At 40.8% G+C, this 20,825-nt stretch overlaps 1 protein-coding gene across 5 annotated transcripts in view; it reads right to left on the minus strand.

The window, feature by feature from the left end:
* The window catches only part of LOC132787830 (cytotoxic granule associated RNA binding protein TIA1), a 58,847-nt gene that overhangs the window by 32,498 nt on the left and 5,524 nt on the right, over positions 1-20,825 (minus strand). For 3 of the 5 annotated variants that reach the window (XM_060795146.1, XM_060795148.1, XM_060795147.1), the window contains exons 1-2: positions 18,043-18,353; positions 15,068-16,157 (exon numbers count right to left, since the gene is read on the minus strand). The exons of the other annotated variants lie outside the window; for them this stretch is intronic. In XM_060795146.1, coding sequence (XP_060651129.1) covers positions 15,068-15,566 — 499 coding nt within the window. In that variant the 5' untranslated portion in view covers positions 15,567-16,157; positions 18,043-18,353. Of the gene's footprint in view, positions 1-15,067; positions 16,158-18,042; positions 18,354-20,825 lie in introns of those variants that run through there. 5 annotated transcript variants of the gene reach the window in all.

The raw sequence follows: 20,825 nt of genomic DNA on the forward strand, positions 1-20,825 counted from the left end.
CGAAGCCATCCGCATTTGTCAGACTCTGCAGGCCTTTCCTCCTCTCTCCCCTTCCTCCCCTCTCATGCACAGCAGAAGCCAACAGCTGCCCTTTATCCGGATCCCGTCCGTTGCTCCCTTTGGGGGCTGCGCAGCTGCTGCATTTTATTTCAGTCAGACGCTTCGTTCTCTGCACTGTTTTTCCCTCTACGTTTCTTTTTTTGTGAGTGGCTTGTTTTTGCCATGTTCCACTGTATGTATGTGTGTGTGTGTGTGTGTTTGAATCGCGCTTTTGTGTGCAAGTGCGGTCATTTAATTTCGATTTGTGTTTTAGATTGTTTTGCGTTGCATTTGTTGATTTTTGCCATTTAAATAGAAATTTTTATTTTCTACACGTTTTCTGGACACGGTCAGGCTGCTGTCGAGGTCTGCTTCGGTTTGCTTTTCTCTTTTTTTTTGGGAGGGGTTTTATGTGTAGTCGCACAGCCGTCGCCAGTTTTTAGTTTTAGCATTTGTGTATGCCGTGCAGTTGTACTTTTTGTTCATTTTCTCGCCACTTTTTTATGCACGCATGTCCTCGAGGGAAAAAACGCGCGCGTTCGCTCGCGTCTGGCAAATTGGATTTCTTTTTTTCGGACATTTGCAACTGACGAACGCTGGCCAGGGAACGCTGGCTGCTCGATGCTCGATGTTGGTCTCAGCATTTGGGGACCTCGAACATTCTATGTAGAGTAGACAGCAGAGCAATTCACAACGCATTCGCTGCCATCGCTTTGCGATAGACAGAGCAGCGTTTCTATTAGCTACACGCATTCATGAGAGCGCAAATTTAATCTATGCCACAATTTCGTTCCCTTTCCAATTTTTGTTTTCTGTTTTTTGTGTAAGTCAATTTAAAGCTGCCCCCGTCAAATGTTATCAACTCCAACAGCGAAAAAGAAATGAAAAAAAGTAGAGAAATACTCGTTAAATATTTAAATTGATGCAAAGCTTATGAAATGAAAACCAATGTGGGGAATGGCACGCAAAACTCTCGGCAACCCTCGCGAGATTTGATTCGCGTTCATTTGTGCCGTTCGCTTGGCTGGTTCGTTGGCTTGGAAATTCAAGTAAGCTAAAGCACGGAAGGCATCTCGAGCTGTTGCTGTTGTTGTTGTTGTTGCCACATCACTCAAGCGTCGAGACAGTGGAAAATGCGGCGAATTCTTTAATTCGTTTATTACATTCAAGTTGAGGCAAAGTACGCGCGCACAGTTGATGTAATGGCATGCTGATCAAATTGTATTTAAATATATAATTTCCTTTTTCTCTTCTGTTTTTGCGGTGGTCCAAAAGATTGATATGCGTCACACGTAGCGTCTTGCTTTAAATGTTTAAATAGCAGCGAATACGGCAAAAATCAACAACAGCACAACACACACACACACACAGAAATCTAAGGCAAAGTCAAGCCAACACACACATACAGCAAAATTGGCATAAATAAGTAAGAGCAACGGCGGCCTCAGTGTTCAGCATATTGTCAGCATAGCTTTTAGTATCTCTATCTCACTTCGACTCTAACGCTCTTTGTGTGCGTGTGTGTGCGTGTGTATATTTACTCAACTACTTGCTATACCCAAAGCGCACTTGAGTGTGTATCATCATCAACATCAGCTGCTCTTCAGCCAGAGGACAAGTCACAGTCCCAGTCCACAGCCAGACGTTGCTACCGTTCCAGCTTGCCCCCTAGGTTGCCCTCAGTTCAGTCAGTGTCCCATGTCCCCTATTCCTGTCTTGTCCCTTTTGCCTCAGTGTGTGTGTGTGTTGTCGATGATGCCGAGTGCTTGGGCTTGGCCAAAGATACAAAGCTACAAAAACACACACAGATATACTTGTATATATATTTGTATATTGCATAGTATACTCTTGTTGTGTCGTTCTCTTGGCTCGTAAGCAGCAGCAGCAGCAGCAGCAGCAGCAGTGTTGCCCCTCGATGAGTGTGGGGACCACTACAGTGACAGTATCTTTGCCCGCTTAACAGCATTACAAGCAGACTTATGAAAGAGCTTCAAGCTGCACCTCTCCCTCTCTCTCTCTTTGTCCACTCTTCATGTTCTGGGTTCTCTGTTCTCTGTTGTCGGTTCCGTCTGCAATTTGACTTGACTTTTACGTATCGTCAAGTACTTTTCTGGTTTTACCCACTCGGGGGACATTTGTCAGTCAAGAGACAAATTTAATTTTTTTCTCTCTTTCCGTGCAGAGGCGGAGCGGGGAAATGGACTGCGATTAGATATGAATGGCAATGAAAGTCATAGCACACAGGCAAAGTCAGGCAGCTAGCTAGCTAGTCGAGGCAACAACTATTCCAACTGTCTGTTATTGTGTTACGGACCACTCGTTAGTGTGTGATCCTCTCCCTTTGTTCCCGCCTCCGCACTTTGCATTCACGGACAAACTCGTTTTTCATATGCAGCCCGGCAGTCCGTGCACGCTGCGTATACGTAATTTTATTACAACTACCCCAGACTGACTGTCCGCTTTTTGGTCAATGGACCGACGACGACCACGACGAACGTTGCAACCCAAAATGAATTGCCTCTGCCCCAAATTCTTTTTTTTTCGGTGTGTGTGTGTGTGTGGGAATGAGCGCAGAATGCACAGAATTCATTTCGCATTGAAATGACTGTTCAGAGAGCAATTAGCTGAAATTATTGTTGCTACGTGTGCGTCGTCACTTGACTGGCGGCACCCCATACGAGTGTACGGGGCGTATGCTTAATGTGTGCGAGCTTGGTCATTATTCAGAGCCGCCTAGACTAGGCAAGACACCACTGAAACGAAAAAAAAGGAAAAACTGCTGATTTGCGGTTTGCCAATGCCAACCACACACACTTACACACACACACACAAACAGTGCGAGACTTGTGCAAACATTCATGAAAAACCCGGAATTTCAGTGCACAATAATTTAGCGAGCAGCATCCCCGAAAGTCGATACGAAATTATGCCAAAACAAATCAAGCAAATGAAAATATCACAGCCTCAAAATCAAGGCAAAACACACGCAGCCCCCCCCTCAAGCAGAAAAGAGGCCAGACCAGAAGAGGGGGAGGCTGAGGTTTGAGATTGGTTGGTGGGTGCCACAAATGCTGTGCTTAATAGGCATCAGCTGGGTATTAAGTTGTTGTTTTTTTTTTTTTTGCTCTGCTGTTGTCGTTGGCTCGTCTTGGCAGCATGACAACCTTTTTTTTTGCTTGGACCCGGCCAGAAGTCGGGCATTTTAACAAGCATTTTACGAAAAAGAAAAAAAGAATGAAAGGAAAGGAAAGAACTCTAGGCCTCTATTCACTTGGCTTTCTTGCCTCACTTTTATTCAACAAACAATTTGCGGAATGCCATTAGGTGACGCCTACTGCTCAAATTATCTCTCCCACTTTTTTTTCTGCTGTTGTTGGCTTTCGCCACAGATCGAGCTGCGGGTGAAGTAAATTCAATCACATCATCTTTTGTTAAACTCATCGTCTGCTGCTGCTGCTGCTGCTCCGCAAATAAAAGATAATAACAACTTCTTCTTGGGGAGCATTGCTCAATAAAAACGCTGAAAATTCTATCAAATTAAGTTTTGGAAATAACTGTGCCGCATTTTCCTATTGAAGTAAAAGTGTTTGAGGTAAATGGGAGTTGGCTTTTGTGCTGTCGCGCAAAATAGATTAAGTTATTATTAAAGGCAAAAGGTGTTCAACTGAAATGCTTTATCTACCATAAACTGTCTCTATATATTTAGAATTCAATTAAATTGTAATACCAAAACGGATTCCCACTCTTTGTATTACCACTTTATACACACTGAACAATATTAAATCCCAGACACTTTAATCGATTTATTCAACTGGCCAGCAGCTGCTGAATGGCAAACACTTTACGCCTTAACCACATCAACAGCAAACACTTAAGCGATCTGCCAAATTACATTAAAAACTTTAAATTTCGAACCTTTGAAAACAGCAGCCACAAAATGCTTCACACGACAGCAGCCAAAAACAACAACAGTAACATCAACAACAACAAAGAGAAAGAAAAAAATTAAAAATTAATAGTTGCAACTAGCGAGTGTCAATGGAAACCACAACAACAACTGCTGCTGCTGCTGTTGCTGTTGCTGCTGGAGTAGCAAACAAAAACTAACCAACTAACAAAGTATATAACAAAAAACAACAACAAAGAAGCAGAAGGAGCACAAAAACTATTGAGTGCCAGGCAGTAGCTGCTCATTGCCCTCCTCTTCGTTTTTCCCCTTTCCACACACACACACACACACTCTTCAGTTGCCACTAACAAAAATTTCTAATTTAAAAGTTTTGCGCCCAAACGACGATGACGACGACGACGACGACGATGAGTGGGGCAGCCGAAACAGCAGCAGCAGCAGCAAATAGAAAGCTGCAAATAAAAACGCAACAACGTCATACACACACACACACACATACGCACACAATTGTAGATAATGCAACCCCCACCCACTTGTGGCAACAACAAAAAACAACGGCTAAAAAAAAGGCGAGCAAAAGCTGACTGAAGGTGGAGAAAGCAACTTTGGACAACTGCAGCTGGCATTATAGTTGTTGTTGCTGTTGTTGCTGCTGCAACATCGTAGGCGTTGCGTTGTTTTTGCCCACATCGTTAGCAAAGCGCATCGGCAACATTTCGTCAGCTTCCGCCTGCGCCTCTCAGTTTGCCTGCCTGCCTGCCTTTCTGCCTGTCTGCCCGCCAGCCAGTGAGCCAGTGAGGCAGTGAGGCAGTCCAGCCAGTCCAACGACTGGAGCAGTCGCGTCATGCGCGTTGCCAGCTGCCCTGCTTTTGCTTTGGCTTTTTGCAATTGCAGTTGCAACGACTGCGACTACGACTACGACTACGACTATTCCCTGTGGCTGTGGAGGCGTTCGTCTTTAGTCGCTGCGCTCGTCGTCATCGTCGTTGTCGGCAATCGTTGGCATCAACTATTTTTATACGCTGCTGCTGCTGCTGTGTGCTGTGTGTGTGTATATTTCTGTCTATCTTTTGTATATGAGAGAAAGGGGTTGCTTTCGCTGGTTGGAGGCAACGTTTTGTCATTGTGTATTATACGTTTAGCATGCATCGTGTGGCATCGTTGCAACATTGTTTGTAATTTACTTGTTTGTTGTTCTTGCTGCGCTTTGCTTTTGGTTCGTTGGCTTTGCCGGTTTTTCCTTTTTTTTCGACTTTCAATAGTACAAAAAAATAGAAGCTTTTTGTGCTCCAAACGATTTTCATATTCAAAGCGTGTGTATACCGACCGTATGCATGTTTGCCTTTTGCTGGCAGCAAATCGAATTATATTTGTTGCCCATGCCATGCACCACAAAGTAGACAACAGACAAGGCCGCACAACAACAAGCACCATATGCACTTTGACCCATACGACAGCCATACGAAATATTGAAGCTCGAGTCGACGAAGTGATATGAGCTTATTTTTAGCTTTGCACACTTTCGTTTTAAATTGGCCGCCAGAAAGTATGCAACACTTTTTTTTATTGCTCGTTTGGAAGCTATTGTTGTGTGCTGTCTGTATATCGCTCACTCTCTGCGTGTGTGTGTGTGTGGGTGCCAAGTTTACTTAATGTCACGCTTCATATTTCATATTTTCTTTAATATGTATTTTGTCATGCATAATGTTGACATTTTGACGCGCTAATAAACATAATTTGCTCATAAAATATTTTTTATTGCCTCTGCCTTTATCAGGCTCGTATCTTTGCTCATTTATGAGCCCAGGTACACTCATGTATGTGTGTGTGTGTGTGTGTGTACATATATTTCATGTACTTATTTTTGTTTGTGCAACGATACCTCGTATCAGGTTAATGCTTAGGTGCGGCATTAAATAAATGTCTCGAAACTTGAGAACGAGAGAGCGAGAGAGAGAAATACAGAGAGAAGGAGCACAAGTGAGATGAGCCGGCTTCATTTTACAGATAGCCAAGTGAAACATAAATTTCAAATTAAACTGATAAGTTGTGCAGCACTTTCTAATTGCCACCCCACAAAATGGCAAACACGCTCGAGACTTCAATTAGATTAATCAGTTTGCAAGAAATCTACAGTAATTTAGAATGATTTACACTGACAATTGCGAATGATATTTGTTGTCTCAACAAACATAACGAGTATTATAACAAATCAGAGGGGGGATAATACATAAAATTTAAACATTAAATTGTATTTACGTATTAAAGGATTAGATTACAAAATTTAATTTAATAATTTGCATTGTGAATAAGTTTTTTTGTTAATCATTTTAAAAAATCAATTAAGGTACTTTTTTGTAGATCCGAATACGTTAGATATTATGAATATATTCTTCAATCTTCTATTAAGGCATTCAATTTAAAAATGTATTTTATAATGTATATTATTTAAATATGAACAGTCAATGAAATTACTTATTTTGATATTATTAGATATTACAAACTGTCTCTCAAAACATTAAATTTAAAAATAAAATAATAATTGTTAAAAAAAAGATTAAATTTCTAAGTTTAAGTGCAGTATATAATCAATATCCTTGCTCTCTATTACCTTTAGCCGAAGAGTGTCCCTTCTTCGATTACATAATTAACTATCTGTTCACACTTGAGACAGCGACTTCAGGTTGTTGTACTTTGATTTTTGGCAAGCGCCAAGCGCTGCCAACAAATCACATTTTCTCATTTTCCACCCACACACATATATCTGCGAATTGTTGTTGCTTCATGTGAAGCAAGCGAAGAGCAAAACATTTTTAAATATTTATTAGCAACAGCTTACAAGCATCATCTTATGATGTAGCTGCTGTTGCTGTTGTTGTGATTGTTGTTGCTGCTTTTTGGTCTCGCCTTGTGCGATAAGTAATTTCGTTATTTGCCAAACATGCGACCAACGCCCTCGAAAGCAACAGCAGCAGCAACAACAACATCAACAACAACAACAACATCCCGTTCTCAGAGAAAGCGAAAGGAAAGTCTACGCCTTTTTGGTGCTCGCGCCATTTGTCTGCTCATCCTGCCAGCTGGCTGCTTGTTGATGCCATTATCTTATTCAGCATCCTTGTCATCTCATAAAGGATGCCTATTATAAATTAATTTTTACCATCCACGGCTGCTGGTTGCTTCCCGCTCCTTGCCACGAAAGTTGCCTGCTCCCTTTTGCTATCACTTTTATCACTTGTAGAACCCCAAATACCCCAAACTTGGGGGTGTACAGCAAACATGTTGCTCCTGTTATGGCTCCTAGTCAGCCAATCTGACAGTCTTCTTCATGCCCCGCATGTGTAGAGTGGTGGTTGAGGCAAGGGGAGGGGTGGAGAACTGCCTATACTCGTATGACAATATAATTTTTTGATTTAAGGCTGCTGCTGCTGTCGCAATTTTTCAAAAGGAAAGGCAACCCCTCATATTTACAGGTTGCCACATGGAAAAAAGAAAGTTGCTGGTTGCCAACAGCACACACACACACACACATACTTTCTCTTCGAGGCTCTTGTGACATTGATGCCCTGTGCTTGGCGCTCTGTTTTATTGTTATCATTAAACTGGCAACACCTCCCAAACGTCGCGCCCTTCGCTCAGCCTCGACATGTTGTCCTCTTGTTTGCGTTGTCTTGTTCGTGCTTTTGATGCGGGTTTCTCCTTCAGCCTCGAGCAGGACGACGGCCTCAACAAGTTTGACATGGCATAAAGGAAGGGAAAAACTGAACTGATCCATGATATGATTAAAAATTGTTCGCTTGGCTTAGCTTTTTGCGGCCGACAAGACATAATGGCATCCAATCTTGTATTTCAGTCGACGCTGGCCCAATAATTTGAGCCACGTTACGCTGCTGGCCATGATTAATTGGTACGCAACACAAGCTGCTGCTGCTGCTGCTGTGGCTTCTACTGCTGTTGCAAGTGGGCGACAAATCAAAAGCAAAGCCAAAGCCAAAGCGCGGCAACACTTTTTGGGGAGTGTTAACTGCACTTCATTCATCAACGCTTCCTAACCGCAACGAGCTGGCCAACAATAACAATACGAGCAGGCGACGAGAGGAGCTGCAGATGGAATTGCTGCATTGGAAATTCAAATAAAATTTACCACAGTTTCGTAACTTTGTCAACGATGCGCAACGTGCGACAGTGAGGCATCTTGCAGCAGGCGCTGTGGTTGTGTGCCAGCTGAAAGAGTGAAGAGCAGGTGAAGGAACGGAGGCGGAAAAAAGAGTGGATGGCAGTGTCAGACCAACGAGTCATGGCGACGAATTGCAATTTGCAATTTTATGGCAGCGCAGCTAAAAACAGAAGGAGCACCAACTAAACGAGCAGCAGAGCAGCCAGAGGAGTTGAAGCTCAAAACAGAAGCAGAAGCTGCTTTCGAGGTGCCACAGAAGCAGCCGCAATACAAAACAAACCAATTTAAATTTTTAGCGCTGCTGGGGACAGCTCAGCATCACAGACTAGCGGGGAACAGGAGGAATAGGAGGAGGAGATGGATGAAAAACATAGTTAACAGCAGAGGCAAAAGAGCTGGTGAAAAGCGCAACAAAGCGAAGCTGACAAAATCAAACCAAATGCAGAGCTGGCTGCCATTGGGAAATGGCAAGCAAACATAAAAAACAAAACGAGAGAAGAGAAGAGAGGAGATGAGAGGAAGGGGAAGAAGCATAAGGACGACAGCAGCAAAACCGCGCGCTGAAAAATATTCGCAGTGACAATAGAAAGGGGAGAGGAACAGAAAAATATTGGTTCGAGCGGAAAAGCGGAAGAGCGGGAAAAGCGGTAGACTGACCAAACACTCAATCAATAAATTATGCTGCCACGAAATATACAAATCAACGAACTGAGGAGACAAAGGAGCAATGGACCAAAAGGAGAATTCGAGGAGAGTGGTTGGTTGGCTTGGTTGGCTGCTCTGGTCTGCTGTTTGGTCTGTGGGGTCCGCTTGTTTGGCTGGTCACGCGGCAAACAAACGAGATGCGACGACGGCCAAACGGCACCGCATCGCACACAGCACACAACAGAGCAGAGTAGAGCAGAGCAGCTGCGAAACAAAGGCCAAGCTGTGTGGAGCACAGACGGATGTGGCTTTGTGGGTTTGTGCTCCCTCTCATTCTCTCTTTCTGTCTCTGTATGTGTGTGTGACCGCTGGCAGCTACCGCAGCTGCCGTTAGTCATTTTAAAAAGTGCTACGCTCTCAGTAAGCAGGCAGACTGGCCAACAAAACCCCGCCAGGCAGTCGGGCCAGCCAGCGAGGAATGACAATGTCATATGCGCGGCAGCATTGTGCAAATGTGGCCAGAGCAGCAGCAGCAACAACAACAGCAACAACAGTAGCAGCGGCAGCAGATAGCAAACCACTGTGGCAATGGGTGGTGAATGGTGTCGGTTTGTTGCTATGTCAACGCCAAAGACAAAGGCGCACTGCGACCAAATGTCAAAATGGCTTCAAGGCATCGCTCTCTCTCTCTCTCGCTCTGTCAGTTGCTGCTGCTCTTCCCGTTGTTGTTGTTTTTGTTGTTGTTGTTGTTGTCTGCATGACCCCAAGATGACCTCGAGCGTATCGTGGCGGCTTTAAAGCGGTGCTGCTGCTAGACCGTGGCCAGCATCGATTTTATTTTTGCGCCACGGCAAACAGACGAAACAACATGAATATTTGCTGACATTTAAAATTTGCATATAAAATATTGATCAGCCGTGACGAGGTGGTCGCCAAAGAGCTGGAGCAAAATATTGCCACGTACATCAATGTGTATGTGTGTGGGTGTGTGTGTCTGTGTGCAGCGCTTTTTGTTTTCAATTTTCAGCCAGCACTTTTACCGCAGCACTTAAAAGTATGCAATGCTTTTTGCGTTGATCCTGAAATGTAGCATGCTGAAAAGTATGCAACGTTTTTGCGTTGATCCTGAATAGCAGCATGCTGAAAAGTATGCAATGCTTTTTGCTGAGCAGATCGAAGTTCATTAATAAACTGGTAGCTTGATCGATTTTTGCAAGCTCTCCTTACATTTGCACCTGTCACACACACACACGCACCTGGCATACGCATGCAGACAACGTACTCTGCTTGTGCTCCATTGTCTCTACAATGTTGTCCAACTAAGCGGAAGCTGTTGGAATTTACCAACGCTTAAACTTTAATGCTGTGTACAAGCGTACAGTTTTTTTTATTGTTGTTTTGTTTTGTTCCAAAGTCTTTCACATGCTTCGCCCACTCTCGCTCTCTCTCTTATGTTTTTCTCTATGTCTCTTTTTCTCTTGCTGCTTTAGTGGGATTTAGATTTTTGTTGTTGTTGCTACTGCTGTATGTCCTGCCTTGCTGCCCGCTCCAATTGAACCTAATCCGGCTGCTAAAGTATTAGCTACGTCGTTGTATGCTCATCCCGGCTGTCCAAACTGCCTTATGCTGCTTTTGCTGTTGCTTTTCCTTCCCTCTTGTTGTTTGCAGGCATTTAAAAAATAAAAAGAAATCGAGAGAACACTGTCGGAAGGTCTGTAAAAACTTTTACCTCACTGTCTGGTCGCAAAAACTGCCCGTCTCGCTTAATAACAAGGCGTCAGCCGTTTGTGTATGGAACATCCTGTCCGTTGCAGAAAATGAACGGCCATCAGTTGTCTCTGGCCACGAGAAGCATACTAATCTGTTTCTACTCCAGCTCCTGCACTCTTGTTTCTACTCCCACTACTCCTTCGCGTTGTCGTTGTCTTTGCCCTTAAATGAAGTGGACTTTAGAGCGCTGATCATGGCTGCCTGTTTGACAATCAGCCGCTCATGGCTGGGGACTTCGTTAGTGACTCCCTGCAGGCAAACTGAAACCCTATCTTTGACCCGTCACGTGGATATCAATGAATGTCAGGGCATGTTATTAACAGAAATTAACATTGCAGCGACAGATTCGACATTGCGATGATGTGATGAGGTGAGCAAAGGTTTGCTCTGTCGCGTCAACATGGCGTATGATTGATTTTCTAGTCATAAACCATAAAAATGAAAAGCAGCGCAGCAGAGAAAAGAGAGAGCGCTTCAGCTTCAGCTGCTGCCGGGCTTCTGGGCTGCTGAAACGTGCCCAGATAAATGCGGCAAATATTAAACGGAGAGTAAGCTTCAATAATAATAAAAGTTATAAATCTTAGCATTGCCTGTCGACGGCGTTGAGGATGCGGATGAGCTGTAGGATGTGGACATTCAGAAAGGGCAACAACGACAACGACAACGGCGACGACGCCAACGACAACGACGACGACGACATGCTGCATCGTGGCGATAATAACAATTTATTGCACGCACACAAAGAGCCGCACAAAACACACACACAGCGAAAGGGAGAGAGAAAGAGAAAGAGAGAGACACATGTGCATAGTGTGCCAAGTGCCGGAAAATGCCGCGAGACACAACTGCAACAGCAGCAGGAGCTGGGCACTCGGCTGGCAGACGAGCATAAAAACCACACAATAATAAAAATGAACAATGACAGGTTAATAGCAAATAAATGAAAGCCCATAAGAAAAGCGCAACAACGGCAGAGTGCAGGAAAAAAGAGCGGCAAGAAGTTGCAGCCCAGACAACAACGACAACTGAAAGCGACAATGGCTGACACAGAAAGGAAGAGAGAGAGAGAGGGGAGAAAAGACTGCCAGCAAAGTATGCTCTTAGTCTAGGCAATTGATATATGGTTTTCAATTTTCAAAACCATTGACCACTTGCAACACCAACAACAAGAACAACAACTATCAGCTATGGACTGAAAAAATGCTGGGCATATTTAAAGCATAACTACGAGCGAGAGCAAAAGGAAGAAGTCCTGGAACAGGGACTACGACAATGATAATGGCTTGAAACGTACTTAACGGCTGCAATAATGACGATAATGGCCAACAACTTGCGTCGTGGCAGCGCCCACGCGACTCGACAAAACGCAGTCAGCAAACTGTGCTTCGCTTTGCCTTTTGCCTGCTGCCTGCCAATAATTGTCATCAACATTATCGCAGTGGCTGCGTGTGACACACTCAATGTGTGGGTTAGTTTCCTGGGAATAACACGAAGGGAAACTAACTCGAAAGGGTGTGCAATTGAGCAGACAGATCTGATGGCATTTGCTATTATTCAACTATAGCGAGTGAGGTGCATTTAATTAATTACAGCTGCAAAAGGGGAATTGCAATTATTGTCTTGGCGATACTACAAAATTCTGTTTTATTTACAATTAAACTTTGACAACAAATAATTTTAAATATATAAAATGTGAAAAGTTAAAAGAAATGTGAAAAAACAGTTTAAGCAAATTAAAAATAAGACTTTCCTTTCTTTTTTCTGACTTTAAAGAGCATAAACTAATTTTTAAATGATTTTTCATACTTAAAACTCGATGTTATAGCACTGCAATTAAAACACTATTATGCAAACTATTTAGCTAATCAATGGCCCATTTTAATTTAAATAGCTGCCAAAATTAATGAGATGCTTAAATAGCAAACAAAATTATAAAAATCTAAATCATTTGCATACCAAAAATGCATCCAAAAAAATGAAAATATATTTGGCAATGATTCGATTTGAAAATCCAAATAAATTGAATTATTTAGGTGTTGCTTTGGACCCGCAGGCGTTGGATTAAATTTGATTCAATTTGCGTTGGCGTAAGTTTAAAGCGAAATATCGATCACCTGCTTAAAGTTGAGTGAGAGAGACGCCCACGAGACGAGGCAGAGAGCAAAGAAAGCGACTGAGAGACAGGTGGCGAGAGTGCGAGAGTTGGCCAACAATGGCGGCTACTTGGCAGCTGTGCCAATGCCTGGCGAACGCATCAGTCAATGTCCTTAGAGTTTAACAAAGAAGGACAATGCAAGCATACATATACTACGCAAGTTGGGCAGAGGTAGAGGTAGAGGCAGAGGCAGACACCGGGCCACTTTATAAAGCCAAATTCAACGCTTGCCTTGCCTTGCCTTGCCTCGTTGTTGCCATCTCCGCTTGTTGCCCCCCCTTTTTTGCTTGCTGTTGTCGCTTGCAATGCGCGTTAGTCTGTTTGCTTTTCTTTTTCTTTTTTTGGGAACGACATGAAGCGACGACAACTGATGTTGCTGTTGCTCTCCTTTCGCTTCACTCTTCCATTTCTCTACTTTTTTTTGCAATTTGTTTCTGCATCTTACAACGAATTCAATTGAAAATTTCTACAGACACTCGACGTCGCAAATTTAAAAACAAATTTGCCGCAACGCAACAACACGAAGAACCCCAAAAGAAAGTAGAAAAGTTTTTCTTCGACGAACTTCAAACTTCGCATTGAATTCGTTTGCTTTTAGTCCCAGCTTACAGCTGGTCAAATGTGTGGACGTGCGTTTAAATGTTACGTATACGACACTTTGCACGCTGCCCATCAACTTTGGCACAATTGGCAGCGTCGTCTGATTGTCTGCTAGTCTGGCTGGCTGACTGGCTGGCTGGCTGTCCCTTGTCTGTCTACCAGCTGTTTGCTTAGTGCAGTTTTCACTTTGTGGGCGGTGCACATAGCAAAAAATAGCAAAGCACACGCACGACACCTTTCTTGGCTTTGGCTTTGCCTTTGGCTTGTGGCATGTATTTGCTTTTGGCCGTGCCTCGACATTAGTTTGTTTACCTTTCGTTTGTTTGCCGTTCGTTTAGTAGTCGCAGCAATGACAATATCAAAATCGAAATCGAAATCAGTATCATACAAATCGTTGAACCAATGCCAAAAGTGGAAATTGTCAATAATTTCAAATTGATTTCTATTTGATTTAACACAACAACCAGAACAACAACAACAACAGAAACTACGATGACTACGAGTAGCTGTAAGTAAACACCTAAACACTATAATTGTGCCATCACGGATAGCTGTATACAGCGATACCTACCTTACCTTACCTGGCTAGTTTCGACTTCAAGATGTTGTCTGGGGGGGCGTAAGTGAAAAAGTAAACTTGCCTTTCCCACCGACAACGTCTTGAGTCGAGGCCAAATAACATTAGACAGCCATTATGGGCTTGGCTGGCTTTTACGAGGCATCATAAAAAGCATTACTTGAACTCTTACTGCCTGCGCCTCTCTCGTAAAACAACTCGTGAAATTCCGACTATAGCTCAATAAAAACAAATCGATAACTGTGCGCTTAAAGTGTGTTCAAATTGTTTCCCCAAACGAAAAAAATAATACAACAACTAATAGCCGCACAAAAGCAAAAAGTATCTCAATATGCTGCTCTAAAAATCTATTTTGTATTTACGGGCGGCGATCGTAAAACTTATGCGTTATGCTCTCTAATTATATTTATGATGATGGAACATGAATCGTAAAATCGTTTGCCATTTTTTTTTTTGGTTGAGGAGTTAATACGTTTCTTAAGAAGTTGCTGGCCATAATATGCTAATAATATGTAATTTTCAAGATGTATTTGAACCACTAAACATATTAAAATCGTAGTGTAGCTTTTCTTCGAATTGTGTTCTAGATGAATTGTATTTCTAAGATATTTTTTTCTTACTTTTTTTATATCACTTTAAACTATTTACAAACTATTTCTTTGTTTTTTTTTTGTCTTAGTTATTTTCCTTTATTAAGCTTTCCCTTTGTTAAATATCTTTTAAACTGTTTAATGCTTTTGGAATTCTTGTATATTTACTATCCTTGAAGAACTTTGTTAATATTTTCTTCACGTATGTAACCTTTCAAACTTTTTAAAGCTAATTTCTTCAGTAAGTATTCCTAGTAAGTATTTTTTTAGATAGAATATTCTTATATATATTTTTAAACCACTAAAGAAGACTTTATTTTTCTTTAGTTTGTTATTATTTCGTCTATTTTGTTTGCTTTTGAACTGCTTAAATATAGTTTATTCAGTTTGTATTCCTATATAGGTATTATCCTTTAGATACGTTATTATTATTTAATTTATTTTGTAGTACCAAAAATATAAGTTCTTTAGTTTTTATTCTCTGTTATTATCATTAAAAAAAACTTTAGTATTTTTTCATATTATTTGTTTCCCTTTTGGACTAGTTAAAAATAGTATTCTATTCGCTTATCCATTTTAAATATTTTGAATAACTTTTGCTTACCCTGCTTAGGCGAAACGCTGAGCACTTGCTGCGGCGACTGTTGCTGCGAATGGATTTGATATTGTTGCTGCTGCTGTTGCTGTTGCACAGCAACCGCCTGCTGTTGGGCGGCACAAACGGCGGCTGCCACAGCGGCCTGTTGCTGCTGCTGATGATGAGCAGCGGCTGCGGCAGCTGCTGCAGCGGCAGCGACAGCCTGCTGCTGCGATTGCTGCTGCTGATGCGGCGACTGAGACTGCGGATGCTGCTGTTGCTGCGTGGTTATAATCGACATTTGCTGCGACGATTGCTGCGATTGCTGCTTAACACTCGCCTGGTGTTGTTGCTGCTGCTGTTGCTGCTGCGGTGCTGGCGCCTGTTGCTGCTGCTGCTGCTGTTGTTGCTGCTGCGGTTGCTGCAAATGCGTCTGATGGATGGCCAACAATTTGGTCTCATACGGCTTGCCACTGAGCGTCATCTGTGCTGTTGCTGGCATCATTAGCGTGGGCATTGCCAACATTTTTTCACTTTGCACTTTGCAATGTGCTCTGCGTAGCTCTTTGCTGATATTTGCAGTTGTTGTTGTTGCTGCTGCTCGATTGCTGCTGCTGCTGTTGGTGTTTCACGTTTTGCGGTTAAACGCAATTCGCTTTGATGTTTAATGAAGTGCTGCCTCACAGTTGATGTCTATCATCAAATCGTGCTATAATTTTACTAAATAATTTTTGTTTTCCCTTTTTTTTATGTTTTTCTTTTTTGTGTGAAACCGCACTTTTAATTGCTGTTGTTGTAGTTTTGTTTGTTTTTCCTTTTTTCTTGTTTTTTTTTTTGCTTTTTCTGTTTGTTTGCGCTTTGTTCAATGTTACGTGGAAATCATTTGATGCGTTAAATGATTTCTACAAATTTTTATTAATTTCAAAAGTTTCTTTTTGCGGTTGCTGCACGCATTTATTTTTACGGTTTTTTGTTCTAACTTTTTTTTATTTATTTGCTTTTGTTTGTTGTTGTTTTTTTTTATTGAATTTTGCTTTACCTTCACTTATCACAGACCAATAAGATTTATTTATTTTTGGTTTTGGAAAAAAAGTTCATGTGGTTTTCGTGTTGTTTGCTAAAACACACAAGAGACTCTTTAAATTAGCCTTAATATATATGTTTGTGTTTAACAAATAAAAAATGAAATTTTCAGAATAATAAAACTTTTAACTAATGCAACAAAATAATTTCTATAGAAATAAATAATACGCTAACATCATCTATAAAGTTCAAACAATTAAGGATGTTGTTTGGACTTAAAAAGTTATGAAAAATACTTTTAAATAATAAATATATAATTCCTCAATTTATTAACTTGAATTTAAGCACAATCTTGCATTTTTATTTGCTAACATTTTCAGCTTATTTGTGTGTGTTTGAATTATAAACACAAATAAGAAATAATCATATCTCCCATCTTCCCTTCCTCAATTCATAATTATATTTGATCGTGCAAACACTAAGAATAACCCTTTCTTAATGTGAAGAAAAAAGGAGTAAAGCAACTCGACATCCAGCAAGCATCTTTTGGGTAATTGCACATTTTATGCACGAGGTTTTTATGATGTTGCTCGAGCACAAACATTACATTCTGGGCACAACCATTATCGTATATCAAGCCTAAGCCATTCACACATCATTTGAAAAATTAAATTTAATATTTTACGATTTGTGTGTGCTTGCTGTGCATTGAGCGAGTGTGTGCTTGCGTGTGTGTATTGTGTATTCCCCACGCAGACAAAGGCAAAAGCAAAAGCGTGAGCTAACAAAAATTAAAAAATTATGCGAGACGCGAAAAGTGCGCGTAACGCAATATGAAAGTGCCGAAAACAGAAACGCGAGAGAACAAAATATTATAACAATAATAATAAAAGCAGCTGAATACAGGCGTTGCTTTTTTTTACGAGTGACGCGCCCCAGAGACAACAACAGAAGCCAAAGAACGGAGAGAGAGCACACAAAAAAAAAACAACAGACAACAGACAACTGACAAAACTCGGGGAAAAACTCCAAAAATTGCACGCCCCAAGTGTTGGCAAGTGTCAGGATCAGGCGCTGCCACAGCCACAGCCGCAGTCGGCGTCAACGTCGACGTCAGTCTAACGCTTCCGGTTTTTATAGCGCCAACGGATGAGCAGACAGACAGACAGACGGACGAACAAATGTTATGTATAAATATAAACTTATATTTTTATTTTTGAAAGCCAAGACACACACACAGACGCAGTAAAAAGCAACGAAAAATGTACAACACACAGCATTCGCTGTCATCTAACTGTTGTGTGTGTGTGTTGGTGTGTGTGTGCGTGTGTATGATTCATACACACAAATGCAGTGGCCTTTTTTTTATATGGTCGCACTGTGTCGGGCGGCAGTCGACGATGGCTGGCTGAAAGCATTTATTGGCTGCTCGTTGTCGGTTTATGTGCCACATAAGCCGAAGTGCCACTGCCGTTGTATTTGTGTGTGTGTGTGTGTGCCGCTGTTGTTGCTGCTGCTGCTGTACATAATGTGGCCAAAAAAAGGAAACAGCACCAAAAAATACATGCGAACAAAATGTCACTTTTTGTCGCTTTTATGTAAATTCAACCAGCAACTAAAATCGATGCTCAGCTTAAATGTTTAAGTTTTTGGAGAAATGTATAAATATTGTTGAATATTGAATGCCTATTGTTATTTTTGCCAGCACTTGAAAACACTCAGAAAACAAACTCTCACAACTGAACTGCACTTGCTCCAAAAAGTATGCTATAAATAATTTCAAACACAATTTTCACGAGTTTCTGTTTTTTTTTTCATTTTTAACCGACTATTTGCAAAGATAGTTCACAAAAATTAACGCAAGTTGCAAACGAAATCAACAAACAAACATTTGAACTAAAAGAAAACTGTGTAATAGTCAACGAAAATAATAATGTACTACTCTTGAAAAAACTTGTTTCTTTTCAAGTTGATTTTACTTTATTTTCGCAGACGCCTTTGCTGCGGATTTTTGTACGCGTCGTCAGTTTGGAATACTTTTGTTTTATTTATTTATTTTCGCTTTTGTATTTTTGAATTTTCCGCCTTCAAGTTGTTTTTATTTCGTGGTGTTTTATTTTGTTTTTTGTTTTTGCTTTTTTGCTTTGTGAGTGTGTTTTTTCTTTTTTTTTTTTTGGTTGTGTTGATTTTGCTTTGGTTTGTTAGTTTGTTGGTTTTTTGTTTGGAAATTATAATAACAACTTAACAACAATGTAACGAATATCCTTTCTTTACGAGGACACAATTCAAACTGAATGCGAAGCCCGCTCGTCGGTCTCACAAATAGTCGAAACGCGTCGTCCGCATAGGCCAAACCGTTATTCTGCCGGCGCCGCTGTCGTGCTGCCAATACTCCGAGTCCTGTGGCATCCACCGAGCGAACAGCTCGTCATCCCAGCCACCTTCGTGTCACATTTCGCTCAGGCATGCGCATTCCATTCAGTTCGAAATGGTTGCTGTCCCAACTACACTCGAATTATGGCCGAGTTGAATTAGAATTTCCCGCTATTCATGCGCTTTTATGGCAAGTGTAGCTGATGGCAAGTGTTATACATCTTGTGTCTGTTAATCAGCTGCAGCTTTAATGTTAGCCAAGTGACATAAATGAGTTGTGTTGCATTGTTCGACATGCTTCAACAATTGCGGCAAATGCTTTGAGACGCTTTTCAAGCCAACAACAACAATAGCAACAAGAATAACAACAGTCTCTTATGATAATAGACTGTCAAACAAGCACAACTACAAATGTAAACATTCCACTCACTCACACACACACATATGCACATTGCTATTGTTTATGCGCTCAAGAGCCAATAATCCACTTTTGTTTTGTTATCATTCGCGCGCGCCATGTAAAGCAACCCAACACCCTCTTCTCCTTCCTCTCCCACCACCCACACACCCTTCTCGCAAAGGCAGCGAGTGTTGAGCACGTCGTTGCTGCCTTGCGCCCGTCTCCACTTAATTTCTACTTGATTTGTCGCTTAAGAAAACTAATTGTCTGCCTTTTGTTGAGCGTGAAAACAATAGAAAACATTTTAGCAACTGTTACTTTAGCCCAAAAGCGTATTAGAAACATGCGGGAGCTGGGAGCTGGGAGCAGGGCACCCAGCACAAAGCCATGAAGGAAAGCTCGAAGAAATGTTGTGGCTAAGGCCAAAAGTGGCCAAAAAGAAGTGGCAGACTGGCGGCTTAATGGTTTTTCGGCTCACTTTGGTCATGCGAAAGCAATAATGATGATGATGAGACGATGATGATGGCCACAGGCAGCACTTCAAGGTCATTTTGCAGAAGACGGGAAATGCAAATGTAATTTTAGTGGCAAAATAGTTGAAAGAGACTCAAGAGTAGCTGCCACTTAAAAGTTGCGCGTTGTCGCGGTCTGCTAGAATCTTCGACAGGTTCTTAAAAACAAAAACTTTCCATATTTTCTAAATTTCAAAACATCTAAATAATATTTACATTACTTACAATTTCGTAGAACACACAAATCGCACTTTATTTTTGACGTTCTAATTCTTATTTCATCACTTATCGATAGTATCAATTCGATACATTCATTTTAAGTGTTGTATAGTACTTACAAATTACTCATTTGAAGTGCTGAGTAGTGTAAAGTAATAACTTAATTTAAGTGTTGAATAGTGCGTAGCAAGAGCTTCATTTAAGTGTTGTATAGTGTGTAGAAACTAACGTCTGAAATATGAAGTTACTCTTTAACAGTGTTGCCATTTTAGCTAATTTATTGCTAGACCTAGCTATTTTGAAATTGCAAAAGCTATAAGATTTTGTGAAATGCTATTAGCTAGAAATCTAGAATTTTTTTCAAAGCTTCGGCTACTTTTGGCACTTTTTAAAAAGTTCCGATAGCTCTTTTTTCGATAGGATGTATTTTGAGGTTTACTCACAAAAAATTGCATTATAGTTCGATTCTGTTTATATTGTAGTTCATGTGCGAACTTAGTTCGTTCACTCATTAGCTAAATACAAATTGTGAAATTGTGAAACTATGAAGCAGTGCTGCCAGTTTAGCAATTTAGTTGCTTTAGTTAATTTGCAACTTTTAAATTTAAAAATGCTATTAGCTACAAATTTAGAAACATTTTATTTCTCTTTTGGAAATTTTAGCTATTTTACTTAAATCATTTTTATTATGTATTTTTTTTTGTCATTCACTGCAAAAATTGCGATTAACAGTTTGCAATGAAATCGGGGCTTGTATTTAACCAAGTGGTTCGATTATATGAGCTACTTGAGTTCACTGACTTGAAAAGTTAACTGCATTTCAAGTGTAATATTAACACTTTAACAAAATCATAAAAATACGAAATCCTGTTTTTGTAATTTTAATTTCAAGATTTTTTTCTTAAATGAATTAAAAAACTTGATGAATAATGTCATTTAAAATATTTAGCAATTTTGTTGGCTATTTTTTTGTATAATTTTAGCAATTTTTAGCAATTTTTTTTTCTGAAATCCAGCAATTTTTGCTCCAAAGATTCTGGCAACACTGCTCTTCAATTTCAAATCAAATATAATATTTAATTAAATCGGAGCAAAGTTATTTGTTTATTCTCATATATAATTTATGAAAAATCCGCATGCTCTCTGTAGTATTGTAAAACACCGCAATGTAGATCACGGTGCATGAGCAGCTAGTACAGTATTTAAATCGCCAGCATATTATTGATCGTGTCAGCTGGTCACACAATGCGCCAAAATT

The sequence above is a fragment of the Drosophila nasuta genome, chromosome 2R (genome assembly GCF_023558535.2).
Source record: "Drosophila nasuta strain 15112-1781.00 chromosome 2R, ASM2355853v1, whole genome shotgun sequence".
Lineage (NCBI taxonomy): Eukaryota > Metazoa > Arthropoda > Insecta > Diptera > Drosophilidae > Drosophila > Drosophila nasuta.